General features: G+C 34.7%; 1 protein-coding gene across 1 annotated transcript; it reads right to left on the reverse strand.

The window, feature by feature from the left end:
- Positions 1-1,628: 1,628 nt before the first annotated feature.
- Positions 1,629-21,245, reverse strand: LOC145755076 (uncharacterized). Its single transcript, XM_082571277.1, has 13 exons — positions 20,874-21,245; positions 20,602-20,748; positions 20,287-20,424; positions 9,614-9,745; positions 9,327-9,456; positions 7,076-7,288; positions 5,615-5,790; positions 4,812-4,883; positions 4,276-4,455; positions 4,009-4,187; positions 3,686-3,897; positions 3,397-3,547; positions 1,629-3,321 (listed from the first exon to the last, which is right to left on the reverse strand). The coding sequence occupies exons 1-13, from the start codon at positions 21,072-21,074 to the stop codon at positions 2,790-2,792; spliced, it is 2,463 nt and encodes an 820-aa protein (XP_082427403.1). The 5' UTR covers positions 21,075-21,245; the 3' UTR covers positions 1,629-2,789.
- Positions 21,246-22,279: the final 1,034 nt, after the last annotated feature.

Genomic DNA, 22,279 nt, shown 5'->3' on the forward strand with positions numbered 1-22,279 from the left:
ATTGGCTGGTTACCAAAAGTTGGCACATTATTTGCATTTTTGCCATTTTAAGACAACTTTTGGTGTTTGTAGTAATTTCAAACATTTAAAAAAACACAAAAATTGTTTTCAAAATGTGGTTGAAAAACTGAACTATATAACGCCAGAAGGATTCAGCAATGCTATTTAATCGGTTAATAAATCCTTAAAATCATGTTTTAGTCAAATTTCGGTGACTTACTTTTTTCCCCCAAAACAGCGATTTTCGTCATTTTCTACAAGGGTTTTTCAGCCTTGGTGTTTTTGTTAAATTTGGCCGAAAATAAAAGAAATATTTTGGCATTTTTTTGGCAAAAAAGGCACTTTCAGTCTACTATATGCTATCTTAACGTTTTAAACCCGTTTTTAACAATTAGAATATCACGATTTCATTAAAAAATAAAATCTGAAAAATGCGACTTTCGTGCATCATCTTGCAGTAAAAAAAACAATTATAAAATTTAAAAAAAAAGAATTTTGGGCAATTTGAGGCAATAAAATGTTTAGTTGTGATTTTTTTTGTGTTGACCGAATTTTTTTAATTGAAATATCACACTAGTTATATATCTTTAGAAATAACCATCGGTGTTTCATCCCCCGCCTTAGCTTAGTGGTTAGAGCGCCAGGCTGCAAAGCATCCAGCTCGGGTTCGATTCCTAGGTTGGGTATTCTTCAAGAGTGGCCGAAACAATGTTTAAACAAATCTTTTAACCAAGTGTCTACGTTTGAACAAATATACCCTTCAAAATGCAGAAGGTTAGGTGTCGCCACGCTAGCTGGTGTGGAACAGTCGAATACTTGCCAGTCGGCAATGCCGGGTTCGATACCGAGCTTCTGCGAATTTTTTTTAATTGAAATATCACACTAGTTATATATCTTTACAAATAAACCTCCATGTTTCATCCCCGCGTTAGCTCAGTGGTTAGTGTGCCAGGCTGCAAAGCATCCAGCTCGGGTTCGATTCCTAGGTTCGGTATTCTTCAAGAGTGGTCGAAACAATGTTTTGAACAAATCTTTTAACCAAGTGTCTACGTTTAAATATCTATACAAATGAACCTCGATGATTCATCTCTCGTGCTCCATCTTGCAGTAAAAAAATAATTAAAAAATTAAAAAAAAAGAATTATAAAATTTAAAAAAAATGAATTTTGGGCATTTTGGGGCAAAAAAATTTCATTCAATCCAATTTAAGTCAATTAAATGTCTTTAAAAACAATTTTTTGTCGAATTTTGGTAACTTATTTTTTCCCGCCAAAATAGCGATTTTTGGCATTTTCTACAAGGCCTTGGTGTTTTTGCTAAATTTGGCCGAAAATGAAAAAAAAATATTTTGGCATTTTTTTGCAAAAAAGGCATCTACAGTCAACTATAGGCCACCTTAAGGTCTTTAATTGTTTTTCACAATTTAAAAATCACGTTTTTATTAAAAAATAAAATTTGAAAAAAAGCGACTCTCGTGCACCATCTTGCAGTAAAAATATATTTATAAAATTAAAAAAAAATACTTTTGGGTATATTCCTTCTTTTCTAATTTAAGTAAATTTAGCAAAAAATCAATGTTTTAACTAACTTAAACCACCAAAAATCGTAAAAAACGACTACTTTTTTATTTCATTGCTTTTATTTGGGCGAGAAACAAACTCGTTCCTTTATAGTTTTAAAAAGTCAGGCGACAAAAAATTAAACAAGCAAAAAAGCGACGAACAACGGTTTGTACCAGAAAAAAAAAAGATTACGCCGTGACGTCATCGACGGGTGTTAAAGAGCCGATGACGTCATGCCAATCGAGAGCGCAGGGGGTCATTTCCGGTCAGAAACAAAAGTGCATTGTGAACAGTGAGTACACATATTTTGCTAAAATCTTTCAGTTAAGTAGTTAGGCGATGACGTCACGTATAAAGTTGTAACGCCCCAGTGAGCACAGGTACAGTCCGTTGAACAGTCATGGTTGGGTAAGCACGGATAAAAAATTTGGCATTGACTAAAAACGATAAAAGAAAAAAAGATTGTGCCCGAAAGTTGAGTTGACGATAAAAAATAAATAAATTTGCCTACAACGTTCACATAACAGAAGGTGAGTGCAAAAACACGTGGGTGGTGACGCAGGCAATGACGTCATCCGACCCGACGTGTGACGTCACAGTCTGCGTACAACAGATTTCTTTCGAGCGGAAGAAAAATAATAAATAAACAAAAAAAAAACGCACACGAGTTATACCAGGGATTTCATAGCATTCTCTAAAACGGGAGCCCCGCAAACTTTCTAGCGCGAACAAAGGGAGACGAAAAAAAGCGAATTGACTAGGAGTAAAAACTAAAAACAGAGAGCGTACTTTGCTAAAAACAAAAAAAGAAAAAAATTTACGTCCTCGCACCAAAACCGAAAAAAAGTCATCAATCACCAAATAAAACAACAACAACAACAACAACAACGACGAATAAAGCTAAAGGGGTTGCAGGTCACGTGGTCGGGCGACGTCACGACCAGAAGCGCGACAAAATAAGTTAAGGAAGCTGTTACATTGTACTAGCACGTGACGACCACCGGACAATTAATATAGAGGGTAGAAGCCAAGAATGTCTATAGCAAAAGACGAATAACACTTGGTAGTCTACACAATTGCACAGAAATAAGATGACGTCATCAACGGTAAGCGGAGGGTAAGCAAAAGCCCGACCCTCACCCTTCAGCGAAATAAAAAATGATCATCGACACATAAACACGCAGGACTGACAGCGTCGACAACACAAAACAGTTTTTTGAGGTTGAGTTAAAACGGGCACTCGACTTGTTTTCGAGGTACGTGGGGATGTCCTCGGGGCTCTGAACCCGAGCATTTCGATGGGATTGCTTTGCCGAACAGGTTCTCAAACCTCTGAAGCAAACTCGATCTGTCCGCGTTTTCCTTGATAAAACCATCTATGCACAGCGAGGTTAGCCTTTTCTCGACGCCGCAAGACTGCGCTTTGGAGCCCTCGGACCACGTGCGCGTTCGCGTGGCCTCGTTTGCCAGTTCGTTGCGGGCAATTTTCTTCAACTTTTTCTGTGACAGGCTCTTTTCCGTCGGCTCCTTGTCGCTATGATTAAAACTTTCTTTTTTGTCAGGCTCGCTCGTCGCCCGCATGGTGGCGGGTTCCTCGAGTACTACGTCGTTGACGACGCATCGTCTCTGGTGACACCTTGTGGACAGGTTTGGGTCAGAATCGTTACTGTTGGCCCGCTGTTGTTGCTGCATTTGCTGTTGGTGATGTTGCTGGGACAAATTCGAGTTATTGCTGCTGCTTGCGTGTCGACTAGAATGCCTTTAAAAAAAACTCGATTTAAAACAAATCCCAGTCTATTCGCATCTCCATAACAATGACGTCACGCAGTCTTACCTGTGATGTTTGTGGTGGTGATGATGGTAATGGTGATGGTGGTGGTAGTGGGAGTGACGTCGTCGACAAGAGTCGACGTGAGGTTCGCTGATGACGTCAGCCGATGACGTCAGATTCGGGGAGTGCCGGGCATGCTGGTCGGAGTGAAGATCTAAGTAAAATAATAACAAAATTATTAGGTTTACGTCCCAAAGTATCCCATAATTAACAAAAATAAAAGATAAAGGCAAAACTGGGAAACAATTTTCAAAAAACATTGGCTTTATTGGAAAATAAATTTTAAACCTACCTTCGGAGTCGTGAAAATTGTCGCTGCTCCCCAAGTCGGGCGTGCTGGCGCGATGCGAGCTTGCACACGTTTTCTCGTGGTCGTAAGAGACATCGGGAGACGACAAACTCCACGCCGAGTGCGGGTGATTTTTTCCCGCGCCGTGGCTCAGGCTGGACGAGCAGTAACTGGAGTGGTATCCGTGGTCGGAGTGTGAACCGTGGTCGTTTTGCCTTAAAATTAAGGTTAAACATTAATTTCAGTAGCAATTTTGCTCAATGTCGTCGTTTTTAGAAAACACAAGTCCCAAAACCCCTCTAAAACAGCAAAGAGCAAGTACCCACCCGTCGATGACTGTGTTTCCCGCGTTTCTTTTTGCGGCCACGTTTGCTTGGGGCTCGCTGGGAGACGACCCCTGTTCGTGGGAGTTCCCCCATTTGTAGGGGTCGAAGCAGGCGGCTTCGGTTTGGATGGGGCGAAAGTCGAGAGACATTCGTTCCCGGTTAATGGAGCCGTCGTTAATCTAAGAAAAATAGTTTTAAAATTTTTTAAATAATATTTTAGGGTTTATTCTTGATATATACACACAAAAGTAGGTACTATGTAAATACCTGTACGCCGTAATCAAAATCACAAGCCATCGTCCGTGCTTCCGACTCCGACATTGTGGCAACACCGCTGTTGGTACTTCCAGCACTTTGATTATTCGAGTGCACGAGTGCTAGTAAATTTCGGTAACTGTCGTTCTGACAGACAGAACCCGCTCTGCCGGATTTGATTGAATTTCGTTGCTGGAAATAAAAAAAAAAATATTTTTTGAAAATACAAAAAGACAAGTTTAATTCTTTTGCAAACTTGTGATAATGAAATTAAACTATCGTGCGCCGAAAAAAAAAATTAAAATGGGTGTTCTAACAATTAAAGCCCACGTTTAAAAGCACTACTAAGTGCTTGAGTGTTAAATTAGAGTTAAATATAAACGTTCAAGGGCGTTTTAATTAGGTTTTTAAAATTAAAATCATGTTGGGTTGGCACAAAAGATAAATTATAAAAGCAGCAAAAATTTAAATAGTATTTTCAAATGTAAATATTTAAAAAAAAACAAGGTAAAAATTTTAAAACGGTAAAAAATGAACGGTAGACCTACCGAGTGGGATTCTTGGCTTGATTCAACGTTGTAACTTCCACTGCTGTCGTTCGCTTCATTTCTTACCAAATCCTATAAAAAACGGTAAAAAATGAAAACATGATTTCTCCAAAAAATTTTGACCCCCTTTTTTGATTGAAAATGTGTAAGTAGCCTAAGTGCCAGCTGTGTTATGTAAATGTATCCCATAAGTAGATTTAATAATTTGAATACATCCTTTTTTAACCGCAAAAATATCGCAACTAGACTGCAAAATCAAAGTAGATACAACCGCGCATTACTCGAAATACACACAGCTCTCCTGGGACCCTTTTCGTGACGTCATTGACACCGCCATTATCACGTGACCGGTAATTGGAAACTAAATTAGGATTAGGGGTCGACGGGTTTGCAAAATGCAAACATTTAAAATCATTTTTTTATTACAAGATGTTTGAACCCAGATGACTCTAATGCCAAAAAATTTAAACTACAATAGTTTTTGTGAAACGAAATTACTCAGAGCACATTTTTGTGACGTCATTACTCAAAAAAATTCGTGATGTAACGAAATTGACTTTAATTTGAATTTGCTTTTTGACCGAATTAGGATAAAAATTATAAAAGATTAAAAACTTTTACTAAACTTTTAAAATTTTTTTCAAAACTTTCAAAATTAAAAAAAAAAAGTATTTATAATAAATGCAGCTTCAGTAAGAATCGAACCTAGCACTTCGGGTTTTAAAAATTGCAACTCTAAACCCAAAAATAAAGTATTTAATGCCATACAAAATAACTTACATCCAGGTAGAAAAAATACTTACTTGTAGTTGGTCTTGTGAGTAGAAGTCGACTTCGTCTTCGATGCGGAATGGATATTGACACACTGGTTCGTCACAGCGACTCGAATAGCAGGACATGTAAGGATGCATGAGAGCATCAGTCGATGTGACCCGATCGCTGGGATTGAAAGTAAGAAGTTGATGCAAAAGGTTAATAGCTAAAAAAAAAATTTAAAAATGTTAAAATTTTTTTTGGGAATTTCTAACAAAAACCATTTTTTTTTTGTAATACTAGAAATTCAATAATTTGTATTAAAATTTCGAAAAAAGGGTAAATTTTGCAGATAGTTGCTACAAAAAACAAAATATATATATTATTAATAGTTCTGTATTTGCAAAAGTCCAATAAAAAATTGGCAAGAAATATTTAAATCAATAAAATTAAAAATTTTATTAAACTCTAATAAAAAAATAGCGCGCAAAGTTTTTTAACCCCTCTGTTTAAATATTTATATTTGCACAATACACATTATAAAAAAACTCAGGCGATATTTTTTATTACCATAATTCATCAACGACTTTTTATAGTGTTGAACTTTTGACCGAACTTAGCTGTAAAATTAATAGCTCAAAATGCGTGATATTACATTTATATTTTAATAATCGAAAATGCAGTAAAAATTCTCGTTTTTAAAATTCCAATTTTTTAAAATAATTTTAATTTTTTTTTAATTTTTCCATGGCCGGTAGAAAATTGCAAAAATAATTTCCAAAAAAATTAAACCCAATTTGTCACCTATTTTTTTGATCACCGTTACACGGTAGTAAACACAGGTGAATAATGCAAATCGTGACGTCATATGCTCGTAAACAATAATCAACACATCGAAAATTCTCGAAAAAAAATCGAATCAATAAACGACGGTAAAAATAACAGCGCCACGCCACCAATATTAATTACAGCGGTTTAAATCCAGAAACGTTTAATTTTATTTTGTATTTCCGCTAAAACAGATGCGAATGCCTACGAGAGTGACGTCATTCTTGCACAACGGCTGTGCAAGCGTTTGTAAACAAGTCGAATTATTAATAAATTGAGGTAATTATTTATTTAAATACGACAGGGTGCGTAATAAACTTTAATAACCTCTGAACAGCAGTGACGTCACGTTAGGCTAGAAAATTGTTTTTTTTTTTTGGAAAAAATTCCTAGTTCGCAGAAAAGTTGCCACAACAAAACGCTCCAGAAATTTTGCAAGCCCAGCGTCGATTAATTATGGGGTTTTTAAGCGTTTCTGATAAGCCCTAAAAGTCAAACACGGCTCAAGGTCGACTATATTATGCAAACAATTAGGCCAATGTAAGCATTTCTTTGCTTTGTTTCGAGCCAACCGAATGTTAAATTAAAAATTTTACAAACTTGCAAAAAAGTTACAATTTTCAAATATTTTAAAATTACCCCAACCCTAAAAACGCCCCCAATTTTTTTCTTGAAAAACTTACCCATTGGTCCCACGTCCTGAATCATTCCTTTCAGGGGCAAATTGGGTATTCCCCCGTTGTCCCTCACTCCGTACGCGCTGGGGTCGGGGCAGCATTCGGGATCGTCGCAACAGGCTTCGGTCACCGCTTTCCAGGATCCGGAAGTGACCGAAATAGATTCGAAGATTAAATCGATTTGCTCGAAGGCGTGGGCTCCGTTAAACAAAACTTTTCCTAGAAAGTAAAAAAAATAAAAATTAAACAATAATGTTTAACATAACGCTATTACTAATGTACTAAAGTGTATTACTGCCCGGAATACTGTTGGCAAAATGGAGAAATGTCCCAAAACGCCCTGTTAGCGACAATGGGGCACCCTCACACTCTATTGGCCAAAATTTTTTTAATTTCTGAAAAAATGCTCACCAAAAATTTAGATAAAGTGAAATTTTCAAAGTAAATTGAGCGGTAGGTTATCAGCCAGTCGACAAACACCTCGCCCCCTCTCTAATCAAATTTCAAGCTCGATATCGAGAAATCGCTCCCTCAAATTGAGTTATGAATTTAATTAAAAGTTTCTGTCGATTTAGCCGATCGATTGACGTCACGCCGCTATTTCAAGGTCGATAATCCTCGTGTGTTGCAATTATAGCAGACCCAGCGCGCTGTATGTATTTGAAGGCTACAGAACACAGGGTTACAGCACTTTTTAATTGCCACGGTTAGAAAGCTATGCGAAATTGCGCGTTGCTAATCGCCAACTGACCTAGATTGTTACGTCATAAAGCCGTGTTGTGCTTGACCGAACACGCGGCATGCTGGCCAGGCTGGTACTAACACGCGCGCTATTGTTTTAGTGTATACTCTCTAAGCACTGCTTGTTTGGTTTTATTGCAAACAAATCGGTTAAAAAAGTTGAGATTTTGGGCGAAAAAAATAAAGGATTCCCGACGTTACAGATCGGCAATTAAACGGGCATGTGGCAAGTTTCCTACAAAAACAATTGAGCTTATTTTCGGGTTCTTGGTACACACTCTCGACTCCTACTCTGTTTGTACACGTTCGCACGACTCTTTGACCGCGGAGGTCGCATTTCGGCGCCCACGCTAACTCGAAAAATATTTCTCGCTACGTATCGTTCTTAACCTATTACTGATAAACTTATTAAGCCATCTGGATTAATTTGTTACCACAAGGGTGCTTAAATGAAAAACTTGGGTAGTAATACAGACTAGATTAAAAAATTGCAGTATGAAAACTAAATTTGACCCCTTTCAAAATCCGCAAAGTCATTCATATACCGCTGGGAAAAACAAGAAATCCGAAAATACGACAACACAAAACTTCCATATAATTAACTACAAAAGAAGGTCTTAGCCCTTTTGATAAATATACGACCGCCCAATCGTTAGTCTTCCATTATAAATAACTGATACATAGTTGAATTGGTCTCTATAGGTCGTAGTCAGGTAAATATAAGCGTCTGTGGCCATTCAGGGCTTTGTATATATTGCGACACAAAGTCAGAAGCCAAAAGGACAACAGGCCCAATATTGCTAACTCGGCGGATGAATACAAACGCAAATAAATCCTAGTTCGGCGGACGAACACGCCGCTGGCTCAAATACAAGTAAGTTTAAAATAAAAAAAAATAAAAAAAAACAGGCTTCGCTAATGTATACCAATGGTGTATTTGTGGATAAAAATAAATACGAAAAATTACAGGCCGCACTTATTTCGCTCTTGAGGCTCAATTTCATGACTCACGACAGCACAATTTATTTGCCGTGCCGCCCTCATAATTAACCGTGCCTCTCGCGTTTGTAATTTAAAGCCGCGGCCGTTCCTTCAATTACAACAATATCTCGGCCATCAAAGTTGAACCGCAGACGTCTATCAATTATTTATAAGCACAATAAAACCCGTATCGGTGGGCTGGGAAAATGCCCCCCCCCCGATATCGCAATTCTAAACAATACACAAGGATATTATGTATATATGTGTGCGCTGTTTAATAGGAAAACCAATACTCTGTATCGTGTATCGTTGTTCATAATATTTATCGAAATTGTGGCCATGACATTTTACACGCTTTGTTTGTTTTTCGTTTTTAAATAGAATTTGTTTGTGAAGGGAGGCTAAGGTGATGGTATGCATTATTCGTGCTCTCGAAGCATGGAACCGATAGGAATCGAACTTGGGACGTCGTGTGTTTTCCACCATACACTAAAGCATTACATTTTTTATTGATTTTTGCTAAGGTTAAATTTACCTAACAACATTTCAGCGATTATGCAGCCCGTCGCCCATATATCGATTGCTTGCCCGTAATGGCGAGGGTGCAGCAGAAGTTCGGGGGCGTGATATGACGTCATTGCCTGCGTCATAGACATGCGGTTTCCCTGTTTCGAAAAAAATACAAAATTTCAAAAAACGCAAAAATTTCAAAAAAATGTCTAATAAAAAAATATTCAACATTTTTAAATAAAAAATACGGTCACTAAAATAAATTTTAAGTGCACAATAAATCTAAAATACCACATAATATAATATTGTTACCGCGTGGTCGTAGGTTGGATCGTACATTCTCGAGACGCCGAAGTCGGAGATCTTAAGCATGAGGGTATCCACGTTGATCAGAATGTTGGAGGGAGTGAGATCTCGATGGACAACATTCGCGCTGTGCAGATACTAAAAATAGAAAATAAAAATATTTTTAGATTTCTGTGGTCAATTAATTTTCGGTAAACAAAAATCGTTGTACAGTGTGGCACCACAAAAAAAGGTTTTTATAATGGTGACACTTTAAAGTGGTGAACTGGTGCTGACTGGTGTCAATAAATACGCAGAACCAAGGAACGAAAAACTACCAATTTTAACCAGCAAAATAAATGGTGCCAATATATTAAAACAAAAAACACCAAAGGTACCAAAATAATAATCAAAAAACAATTAGTTACAAAATGGTTTTGGTTTAGCCACCACACACAACACCATTTTAAACCATATTTTTTTAATCGATACCATTATCCAAAACCAAACTTATGTGCCTCGTTGCTGTAAATGTAACAGTGGTATTTTATGCAAATAGGGTACTTCGAGTATGTATAGTGGGTGTATTTAAATATGATTACTTTGTAAGCCAAGTTTTGAAAAACAAGTTGTACTACGCAACAATATTTGACTTCAACTTGAACTTTGACAATGTGAACAACCGAATATTAAACTAACAAGCATACATGACCCAGTTATATATAATTACTAAACAAACAATAATTTCAACAACTAAAAAAATAAGTTTGAAAATATTACATACTAAAAAGTGAATTCCCAATAAGGTTAGGATTTTAGAATTTAAACAAAATTTTACGACCTTTTCAATAAGAAAAATCACGTAATATGTAAATAAGATGACAATGCAAATATCTAATATGGGTTTCGGTACGTTAGTTTTGCTTTACGGGGTTTTCCGAAAATGGGAATAAGAAATTTAATTTTTTAATACTAAAAACTGAATTATTATATTTATTTAAAATAACAGGTCTTTCGAGTACGGACGTTGTCGTTTTGAGACATAAATAAATCCACATTACAGCAATGACGTCAGTGGAAATGGGCCATTAGAGGTATTTATAGACGCTGTCATTTGCGTACAGGGTACAATACATCTATTGGCTTTCCATACGTAACGAAGCCTAATACAAGTTTATAGGCTAGTTTTTTATGGGCAAGAACATAGAGCCCTTGTTTTGGCTTACTCATACGCAGTTGCCAATCGCCAAAATAAATCGAAAAATTCAAGTCGCGCCTACCATAGTAGGGAAACCGACGGCATAACTTTACAATTTTCAAAACTGGGTCCCGCGCTGGGGAAGGGTACGTCAGACCGTTAAAGGGTGCGGAGTGCCTTTTAAAATAAGTCTAAGTGGTTCCATAGGCAACGTTTCAGTAAAATATATATAAAAAATTAAATATTTTAATTTTTGTAGCGGATTTTAGAAGAATAAAAAAATATTTAGTACAAGCAAAAATATACATCTAATAAACCCACACAACACATGAATTTAAATTAATTATAAGTACACTGTGACCCCCTTAAAACGTTCTACGATTTTCGGTGCCTATGCCCAGAGTCGCTGTTTTGCAAACTCGATACAGAAAAGTGGTTGAAATTGGAATCGTATGTCGTAGTAGTCGTACCTTATATGTTAACGACAACTTAATTCTGGTAATCGTAGAGTATTCACACACCATTAGTTGTCTAGGTTTTTTTTTTCACTAATTTGCAGAAACCAAATTAAATAAAAAAAAATTTCAGTATTGTATATTGCAAAAAAATTAATCAAATAATGCACTACACACTTAGCTTTTATTACTTATTAATTTTAGTAAGTTTAGATACGATTTGCATTTCTAATTAGCTGTTAATTGGTAAGCATTTATTATTAATGAATGACGAATTTAAAGCCCAGCAAATAAGCTGATTAAACCGCATTAAATTTTATTTTACTAAAAACGAATTATATTTTTAAAATCCAGGAAAAAATCAAATTAAATATTTTTTTGAATATTTTTTGTGATGCGAAATTCCAATAATGGAATTTAACAAATGTAGCAGATGTTATGTGAAGATAAGATTCTGTCACTGAATTAAATCTGGACTTTATCTGGGAAACAAAATGACCTAATTTTCAACCCAGTAACCCCACAGTTATTACGGTGATATTTTAAAAGCAAAATTAAAATAATGTTATTTTTGAATAAATTTTGTAGGAATTTTATTTTAATTGAACTGACATGGCAAAAATTTTAAAAAGTTTATTAGAAAAAAAAATCAATAAAAATTGAGAAAGACCAAGTTTTATTTCCAAATAAATATGCATCTGTTTTCAATAACAAAACAGAAAACTCATTTTTAGGTCAAAGTTAATTTAAAGCAATTCGCGGTTTCAATACCAAAAAAAATGCATTACTCTAAAGGAGAAAATTTCTAAATATGTCAAATCGAAGCAATAACTTGCCGGCAATCGTTATTTTTAAGTCATTTGTAAAATTTTCTTTGTTTCCAAGCGCGCTAGCACCGAACGCCACGCGAAGTCACGTGACCCTCTTGTAGAGAAAGAGATAGGGAGGTCACGTGACAAACGCACCGACGAACCGTGCGAAATTGCTCGGAGTACGACGACCCTGTGTATTTAAAACTATTTCAATGAGACGCTGAAAACACGTTTTCGGCCGCAACAAACGTCAAAACAAATTTATTTTGGTGGACTTTTAAACCAACATAGCACGAGTGTTTTAAAAAAAATACTTTAAACTAAAAGGAGGGGTTAAAAAATGTTGATTGCAAAGCCAAAAATTGCTGATTGGTTCAAAATACATTTCCTATAATCAACATTTCGATATATTTAGAATTTTTTGGTCAAATCAAACAACAACAAAATACAGTCACAAAACTCGTATTTCTACAACTACAAAGAAACAACAAACACAAACATAAACAACAACAGCAAAAACAGTCGAAAAACTTGAAAAAACAAAAAAGCTCAAAAAATTATTTTTCCTTAATTTTAAAACAGATTGCAGTAACTTGTACACAGTTATGCAACAACATTAGGGATTTTTATATCCGTGCCAAATAACAATAGGCTTGCAAGATGCATGAGTCCAGTTTAAGAAATTGCGACATGCCAATATAGCCTTAATAAAGCTATAATAAGGATTGCACAAGTCATTGCTGCTTACGTAATGACAGGGCACAAAAGAAATCAAAAATAAAAATTTTGACTCAATATTGCTATAACAGCGTAATTCACCTTGTTATAATAAGTATATACATAGAATTGCTGTGTGTTGTACTACGTTATTAGTTAAAAATAATTTTCTCTAATTAAATAATGTGTTACAACAATAATCAGCTGTTTATATGTTAGGTATATTGGATATATATTTTAAGGCGAAATGACCAGAACTCATTGGCAATCAGTTCTACCTTTGTACAGACTAATCATTTTCCACTCCTTTTAATTTTTTCGTTTGAACGATTTTTAACCACGACCTTTTGCTTTACTTAAAGTAATTATGCTTGTAATTTATTTTTCCCCGTATTAAGAATTGCGGTTTGTAAGAAAGGGGTGCCATTTTTAGCCTCCTTAACTTTTGCGTAATACTATGACAAAATCAGTGTGCGTTTTGATAATATCCCAATGAATATCATATAAAAAAGGGCTAAATATAACATCCTAAACGTAGGATAATTTACGTGCGTCAGCGACTAAAAATTTAAATAACAACCCATTGCAAGTTTATTTTACATGCAGTCACCTAAACGCGAGCTTAATTTAAACCACGGCCTTACACACAGCACCTTAACCGCCACCACGTCAGATTCATTTAAGCCTCACGCGCCAATTAAAGCACGGCGGCATTGAGATTGCGTAATACCTCGAAAAAACACGTGCTTCGGTTTGAACCATGGAGCGTACATGCCTTGACCTATTAATAACACATCGAAAGCGGTGTTCCAAAAATTCGTTATCAATTCAAGAATGCGTCATTCGCCGTCTATTTAAAATGTGAAAGTCAAATAAAAGGTTTTGGGACACGGGAAATGCTGTTTAATAATTGAGCGGCCTATAGATAGAATGGTACGGATGGGTAAAACCTGTTTATCTTAATTTCTTTCTTATTAGTAAGCCAAAATTTTCCACAAAATATAATCAATAAATTACATAACTTATTTTTCAGGGCTTTTTTTATTTTAGATCACGAATTTTGAAGCCCCAAGAAAGTGCTGCCAAAAAATAACGCAAATCGGCAAGTTTAAAAAGCAAGCAAAATGCAGGGCAAAGATCGCGTCTCGTTAAAAAAATTGGCGGCCAATTACCGCATTAATTGCCGTTATGCGCCTGTTGTTGTTCCGCCGCACCAAAAATACGGTCAGTAAACAACATTAAAGGCCAAACTACGAAAACATGTTGTCTGAATTGATTGCGATAAACGACAGTTCGCGTGTCAGAAACACATTCGCGAAATAAAAACTGTAAACACGTTTACGTCACCAAGCCGTCAGCGGGGTGTGCGATTTAGGCCCAGCCCCTTCGGTGTATTGGATTATTGTTATTACAATTCGAAACCAGACTGATCCGTGACCTCTTTGACCTCTAGACATCGTATCGGTTACTTAACAGGGCTAGCAGATTTACGCAGGTTCGATCTATCTCGAATTGCGCGGTTTCAGGCCCTAATTTTTTGCCCTTCCGTAAAAATGCAAGTCACCTAATCAACAAGCGTGGCTGTAAATATTTTGCAACTTTTGCAGTTTGATGGATCAAAATATTTTGCAATGTGATAACGGATTACACTTTAGCCTAATTCATAACAGTACATTTTATTCGTTACATAAGGTTTTTAAACGATTTTGTTTTTCCCATAGCAGCTTAAAAGTGTTACATAATAAGCCATAAATATTTAATAAACAAAATACTAATGCGAAGTCTAATCAAAAGGAATTAAATCTAAAATCGAAGGCTTTGATGTTTATGAAATATCCACGCAACATTATTACCACGGGAAACTGAATGAACTCTGCAAAAGCAATCGAACCGGTATGGCAATTAGTCGAAACCTTAACCATAGCGACTGAACGGGTTTTATATTGCGTATGACTATATACCTACGTATGGAGTTTTTGGTATAACAGAGTATATTAAATCAACTTAACATTTCAAAAAAAATTGTTAAAAAAAACACCCGTTGGGTTATTTTTTATATTTTTACAATCTCGGAAGATAATTAGGCGGTATTTTTGTAGGGGGTACATTTTTTTGAGTAGCACGACCAAATTGCTCGTTTAAAATGTGTTTAATTTGGCACTGCAGTTCAATCTAGGGCCAGCCTGGTCAAAATTGCATAGCAATAACATTACAAATGTCAAATACGACAAGAAGCGTCAAAAAATCGTCGGCAACCTGCGATTAAAATCTTGACTGTCATGTCAGAAAAATCCAACTTCAATGCAGCAAACCAAAAATGAACCAGTATTAAACACATGTTAACAACTGTGCAAAAATGCATAGTCATTTCGTTATTATTAGCAAGAATTGGGTGTATTTTAAATAGTATTTCATAATTCTAAACGCATAAGGTCACGACACGATAAATAAAGAATAAGATTGTTACTTGGAAAATTTTTACTATCAACTGCATGACCTTATGCTGATAAAAACATAAAGTTAGGGCATATATTGGTTATTTTACGATAAAAAAATATATACTAATTATTTTATTTTAAACTACATTTCTCCTATTTTTTATCAATAAAAATTAAAAAAACACGGATTCTTTATTACGTTATACGAGCGATTGGAAATTTGAAATAAGAGATTAATCATAATTTCTCGAAACACGAAGTGCGTCACTACGGCTAATAAGGATGCTCCATTTCCATGCCAAGTTATAGGTTAAAAACACAGGCTGGGCAAAAAACACTTCCACGAACGGCGAAAAGTTCGCTGAAATGTGGATTGGCGTTAACAGAATTTCGTATTGTCTGCCTAGACGTGGTATAATGTGTACAGTTACGCCTAAAACAAATAAGATCGCGTGCTGGGCTATTTCATCGTAAAACAAATTTTTTATGTCGTGATTTATAGGTAAGTTAAACATTGGGGAACTTAACATGAAACGATGCGGGTATTTTTAAGTAAACGATATTAAAATTGTGCTAAATATAATAGAGCACCGTCACGTCGAATTTAAACCGCCCAAAAATAGTCGAAATTTCACTGAAAAAGCATTTTTCTGGTCTCTAAATAAGGGCCTAGACATTCACAGATGATAACCAACTATAGATTTTTAGTATTCAAATTTTTTAAGCATCGAAATTCGAAATAACAGAACCGAAAAAAGCATTGTTGAACAGTATACATTAAAAATTAGTCAAGCCAATGTCCATACACTACAAAGGGTATAAAGTCACACGAAATTGCATTACAAGCTACTAGACAAGATGAAAGCAATACGTAAGATTTTAATGCACAATAAAGCTTACGTACATAAACATTATTAACACGCAAGCGAAGTAAGATGTTTGACGACTTTTGCCTTTGGGCCATTCCGCAAAAAGTGGGTCGTTACATACACTACCAGTCAAAATGTTTTAAGACAATGTTATATATATATATATTGGACAGGCTTATATGGCATTTATTAACAATTAAATAAAAATACCATAAAAAATAAAATAAAAAATGCTTACAATGCATTTCTGAATAGGGCAAAAAAACAAAATAAAATTTATTGTTTTTTTAATTCACAGAATTTGAGTGAAAAAAGGCCAGCTATTTTTAAACATATATAAATGTTTTCGTTTTCAATCCACAGACAATTCTTAAAAAAGACGATTCACAAAAAAGATCTGAACCAATTTCGTGTTAAACAATTGCTCATATTTTCTTATTATTATTATTTCCTCTTCATCATACAAGTGACTAAAGTGGGCTACAAAAAAAAACTTTTTGTTTCACCAGGATATCACAACAAACACCAGAAAAATGTCATCCAAAACCATATCGCGTGCTAAAACACACTAGCAAAGCATAAATTTATGAGATTAGTTTTTTTGTGACCATTTAAGTACAACTAAATACTCGAACACGATCAAGAAAACAAAAAACAAGCGCCAGATCCGATACAGGACCTTCATTATTACTTTTGCGTCATAAACAAGGCTTTGTTACGTCACAAACAAGTATAATCTGCCTGTTTTCAATGCACGCTATAGTGATTAGCCTTTTAAATGTCAGCCAAAATGGGGAAAACACGCAAAACGAGCTGTTTTTTTTTGTTTTCGAATTAGAAGTGTTTTTCACATAAAGCCTATTGAGAATTTCAATGCATTAACCCAATCAAAAGTTACATTGAAAACGAATTAATTGGATATATTATTCGTGATGGGTCTAAGCCTTTTTCCTCGAAATTCAACGACAAGTGACGTGGTTTGCATACCTAAACGACACGAATCAATAAACATAAAACCAAACAGGCTGTGTGTTCTTAAAACCCGAACCAAAGTCAACGAAGACGACAACAAAGTGATTTTCGGTCGGCGAAAAATAACAAATGCTTGTAGTGTACTGAAAACTTCAAGGGCAAATGCGCTAACCGCGTTGCGTTTGATGTCAGCGACCCAAAAATTCGTGTTTCATAACAATTTTCTAAGGAGAAACCGACCGGATACGAGAGATTAGTAATAACCGTCGAAAAAACGCATGCCAACACAGCAATATCGTCAGCAAATGCGTTCCAGTTCTAAATTATACTTTTCGAAGCGCTGAAGTGGTACACACAGCCAGGAAGCCGGAAAAGGTTTAAAACGAATTTTCGAGGGTGCTCTCGCTTAAGCAGGAGACAGGTTCTTCAGCTGGGTAATAATATCGAATCGGCCAACGCGAAAATACCACAAGCGGCGCGTCACGCTATTGTGACGTATGTACAAGCGTGAGAGAGGCCCAAAACGGACGCTTTAGTCATCATCGATTCCTGCTTTCTTAAATAAAAAATCGTAGGCTCAACAACCCGGTTCGAAAGCGCGATCGATTGATAAGCAGAGTGCTTGGCCTCTCGGCTAGACAAGTTCCTATGTGCTTACCTTAAAAGTCAAATTTCGAACAAGTGTATTGGATCGTGATTACTAGATATTCTAAAAAATGTATATAATTCATTTTTGCCATTAATGTTTTGTTTTATTAGTAAATATACACATTACGGCGTGTTGTGCACACGTAATTAGGTCACACAGTAATAAATCGAAGCCAGTTTAAGTCCTGTAAATTTATTTTAGGCGTCGTTAAGTTATTAACTTTATATGAGTTTTGGTAAAAGGGCGATAAAACAACGCTTAAAAAATAAACAATTGCATAATAATATAATACAAGAACTTGAAAAGCATCGTCAGCGCATTTTTCCCTTACTGCTTAGTAATACAACAACGCGCATTCTAAGGTCGTAACAACGGACCTAATATTACTGGTAGGTTACTAGGTAAAGCGTTAGCGCGACTCGTACTTAAAGCAGAGTTATCATAATTACATAAATAGTGCACTCGGAAAGCACTCGATTTTGAAAATTGTTATACCAAGCAAATTCTGGTAACAACGTTTTGAGTGTCGTTACATGATGTCGTGTGCTATTAATACGCGCTATCGAAGCGCGACAACCTGTTCAATCGAATAGGTTTGTTTTAAACGTATGTTAAAGCCATTTACATAACGCAGTTGAGTGACCTTACCTTGAGTTGGCGCGAAAACGCATTTGGCTCAGTGTGTATGTAATTACAATTCTATTGATATTACAGGCTTCGTACGAGTCACATCATTAAGTTAGGCTTACTAATACAACTACATGGTACCAATACGTAATTTGCATACACAATAATAACTCATTGTGCATAACGTCATTGGTTTAAATATTTTATAAATAGCACAATTACCTAGCTAAAAGATATATGTAAATTGCGTCTGATGGTATATATACTTTATTATGCGAGTCGAAATATCAACATTTCGTAATACTTATTCGTGCTCAAAACGCGGATGTTTTCATTACATTTCTGTGGCGTGTACAGTACAACGCAAGAACCACCGCAACATATTAATCGCACGCAATTCGTGTTTAATTAAGCAATCAAAATAAAGAGATTAAATCGAAACTGGGTCTCCAACAAAAATAGAAACCAAAATTTTTTTTTCTACTTCGTTGAAAATTTAGTATCGGTGTACTAAAATAAATGGAAAAATTCTAATGACTTGGAAATAAAATGACGGATAAAGTATGGGATATGATTCATAAAAAACTTCAGAGAGTTGTTATTATTTTACTTGCCAGTCAACAAATTAATAAGAGACTGGCAGCATTCTAAAAAATTAAACGATTTATAAATCCCATTTAGTTATATTTTAAACACCTAATATTTAAGTAATTAATTTCTTAGTACCAACATGTTATTCAAATTCGCTGAACCACAAAGAGGCTAGCTATTTTTAGCCAGTAATGGACCTATGCTAATTGCCACTTTAATTCATTAAGCAAGCAGGTTGTATTTAGGTTAATTGGTTACTTAGAGTACCAGGATATACAATGATAAGTATGTAGAGGGCACAGACAAGCTTTGTTAAACTTAAACGGCACTCTTACAAAAAAACAAAAGAGTCACATAACTTTAAGCAGGTTTACAGCACACACACACACAATAAAACAGACACACCTTTAGCTTATTGTGTATTCGAAAACAAATAAAAATCCGATATACCTTAAAGAATTCCACATAGTGTTCTTAAATTGCTGGAATTTTATATATAAAGATTGTAAACCGATATCACAACATGTTTTCATATTAAGTTTTCAATGCAATTAAAATAAAAATCAATACATTTTAATTGCAAATTTTAATGAGAAAGCAAAAAAATGGACATCTTCCTCATCAAAGTACAAAGCATTATAAAATAAAAAAGGAATTTTCATTAATATTTAACTGGCTTTACTCTGTGCTATTTTTTACCAAAAAAGTATGTTGAACTCAAACAGAGAATACGTATTCTTTGGTTTGACGCATATACGCCTCACAATTTCCGTTTAATATCACGGCAAGCCCAGGAGAATAACAATGGGCCAAAAACACATTTCATTCACAAAATTTTCACAAGTAAAAGTAGCCATAAAAATTGACCAAAAATTTAAATTGACCTTTTAACAAAAAAAAGTTGCCATAAAAATATTAAGAGCGCTTTATATATTATTATTAACATATAATAGTTTACTGGCCTGAAATTTACAATGTAGTAATAATTTTAGTGCTTTATTATATATACAGATCACATCTATTATTTAAAAGGTAAGATAACAAGGTTTCTATTATTGAAAGCTGCATGTGACAGTTGCAAAATAGCACAAACTTTTACCGGCCCTAATTACCACATAATGAATTTCGAAAAAATTTCCCCGATGCATGTAAAAACTTTTTTACACCATAAACAAAAGCGCTGAAAAAAATTTTTACACGACTTTTATAAACAGTGTATAAAGACAAAAAGAAACCACAACTATGTGCCTGTGTTTACCAAACAAACTGCAAAAGTTAAACTAAAACTAATTTATTTTTTGGCACCGGTAGCATAAAACAAAACCTGACAGCTTTTAAAAACATATCAACAAATAATTTTCTAAATAAGTACCTTTAAACCTCTTAAAAGTTGGTAGGTGAAGATCTTAGTGTAAGCAGGAGAAAGTGGACCTCTGGATATTAAGTTGTTAAGACCAGTATCCATTAATTCTATTCCTAAATAAATATTCTCAACTGCTTCTGATCGGTCCTTTGAAATAAATACAAAAATTCAATTTTTGATTTTTGTTTTGAATCTTCAAAAAGTAGGTAACTCAGACACAGTTTTTGATATTAGCACCATTTTAAAAACACTGTTTCCAAAACCTGATATTTGGTTTTTACAACAAGATTTTAATATTTATTTTTTCGCTTTTTATACACCTACCCCATTCACGTTGTTTTCGCGGTTTCTAGTTGAAACAAGGACGTGGTGTAATCGAACAATGTTACTGTGGTCAAGGCGTCGCAAGATATGTATTTCTCTATAAAGTTGTTTAAGTGCAAATGGTCTTTCATCTTGCTTTATTAAAACCTAAAATAAAGAACACACATAGAAAATTATATATATATAACACAAAAAAATATATATACCCACATTTTTAAACCTTTTAAACTAATGTGAACAAAAATATGGCCAAAACTGATCAAAAACTCAACCTTTTTCACAGCAATCCTTCTTCTACATTGATGATCCACAGCAGAAAAAATAAGGGAAAAAGCACCACAACCCAATGGGCAAATGTCGCGATAGCGCGGCGCTATATTGCATAGGTCGATCGTAACAAATTTGCTATTGTCATTCTCAGGTGAATGCTTTTGTGCGTCGGTTTTACTAAGTCCCAGAATGTCATCCTGCATTATGTTTCTTTAAGTGTTGATTTCTTTTTCTTTAAACTCTTCTAACAGCAAGGCTTAATATTAATTTAAAATTCCAATTTAAATCGCTGTTATTCTTTTTTTAATCCAGATATCATGTTAAAACTTAAATCCACTTTATATATAAATATTTTTTAACAGAAATAAAATAATATATCTAAATATTAAAAAAAATAAAACTTTTAATAACTAATGAAGTAAATATTGCTGCCTTAAAAAAAACTAATTTGTCAATGATATTATTTTTTTGTTGTATATATATACTTTATTTCTCTGCCTGTTGAATAAGATTTTAACTAAATCACATTTAACTAATTAAAGTAAATATATTAAATCTAAAATCCTATTATTTACACACTAATTTTTTAATCTATTTGCTTACCCTTACGAACTAACTGTTCAACAAATCCATAATCCGTTTGAGTTTTTAATTAAGCTTAGTCGTTGTGTTACTGTTTTTCTTGGCCAGTTAGTTCTAGACATCTGATTACTAATATAAAAACTTAACAGTCGCCAGCTACACAGCTAAGCTGCCGGCCGACGATCACTAAAAAAGCTTCGAACTATTACTGTTTACTGTTACCTGTTGAAATGTAAAATTTGCGTTAAGGCTTTGCAAGTCATGATTACCTTGCCTAGACTATAACCTAGTTAGGAAACCTGTAATAAAATAAAACTTAAATCTTCGACAATCATCTAGTTATACAACAAACAAAAACTACGTAAATAAATACTTTAATTCTAGAAATTTTAATAACCGAAATAAACAATTAATTAATCTGACAAATCCGATAAAAAAGGCGACGTAATAGTAACATCCACGCCTTTATTTGTCTACATTCTATATCTCTGTCCTTACTTACAATATAACAAAGCAGTTACTCGGCAGCTTGCTACCCAAACGCCTAGACTAAACAGAACTAACACTGTACAGTCATGCCATCCGTTCATAGCGCTCTTTATAACGTTTCTTTTCTGCTTACAAAGATCGTAAACTCTCGCAATTTCCTCGCATCAGCTGTTGCGCTTATTAACCAATCAGAGCATAGAAAAGCCGCCCTCGTTTATAACCTGTCTCGTGCGCCATAGAAATTAAAAATATATTTTTTGTTTAAAGAAATTCTTTAAAATAGACAAGATTATTTGTTTTTTAAAGGATTTTTTTAAAATAATTAGACATTTGACTA

This window comes from Corella eumyota, chromosome 6 (genome assembly GCF_963082875.1).
Source record: "Corella eumyota chromosome 6, kaCorEumy4.1, whole genome shotgun sequence".
Lineage (NCBI taxonomy): Eukaryota > Metazoa > Chordata > Ascidiacea > Phlebobranchia > Corellidae > Corella > Corella eumyota.

Bases quoted from the DNA above. Each gene is read 5' to 3' on its own strand.
- LOC145755076 (XM_082571277.1), bottom strand. From the start codon at position 21,074: ATGCAGGATGACATTCTGGGACTTAGTAAAACCGACGCACAAAAGCAT. The intron at 9,457-9,613 runs GTAACAATATTA...TTTTCGAAACAG, and splicing joins ATCCAACCTACGACCACGCG to GGAAACCGCATGTCTATGAC. The intron at 4,884-5,614 runs GTAAGTATTTTT...CGTTTTTTATAG, and splicing joins ACTCACAAGACCAACTACAA to GATTTGGTAAGAAATGAAGC.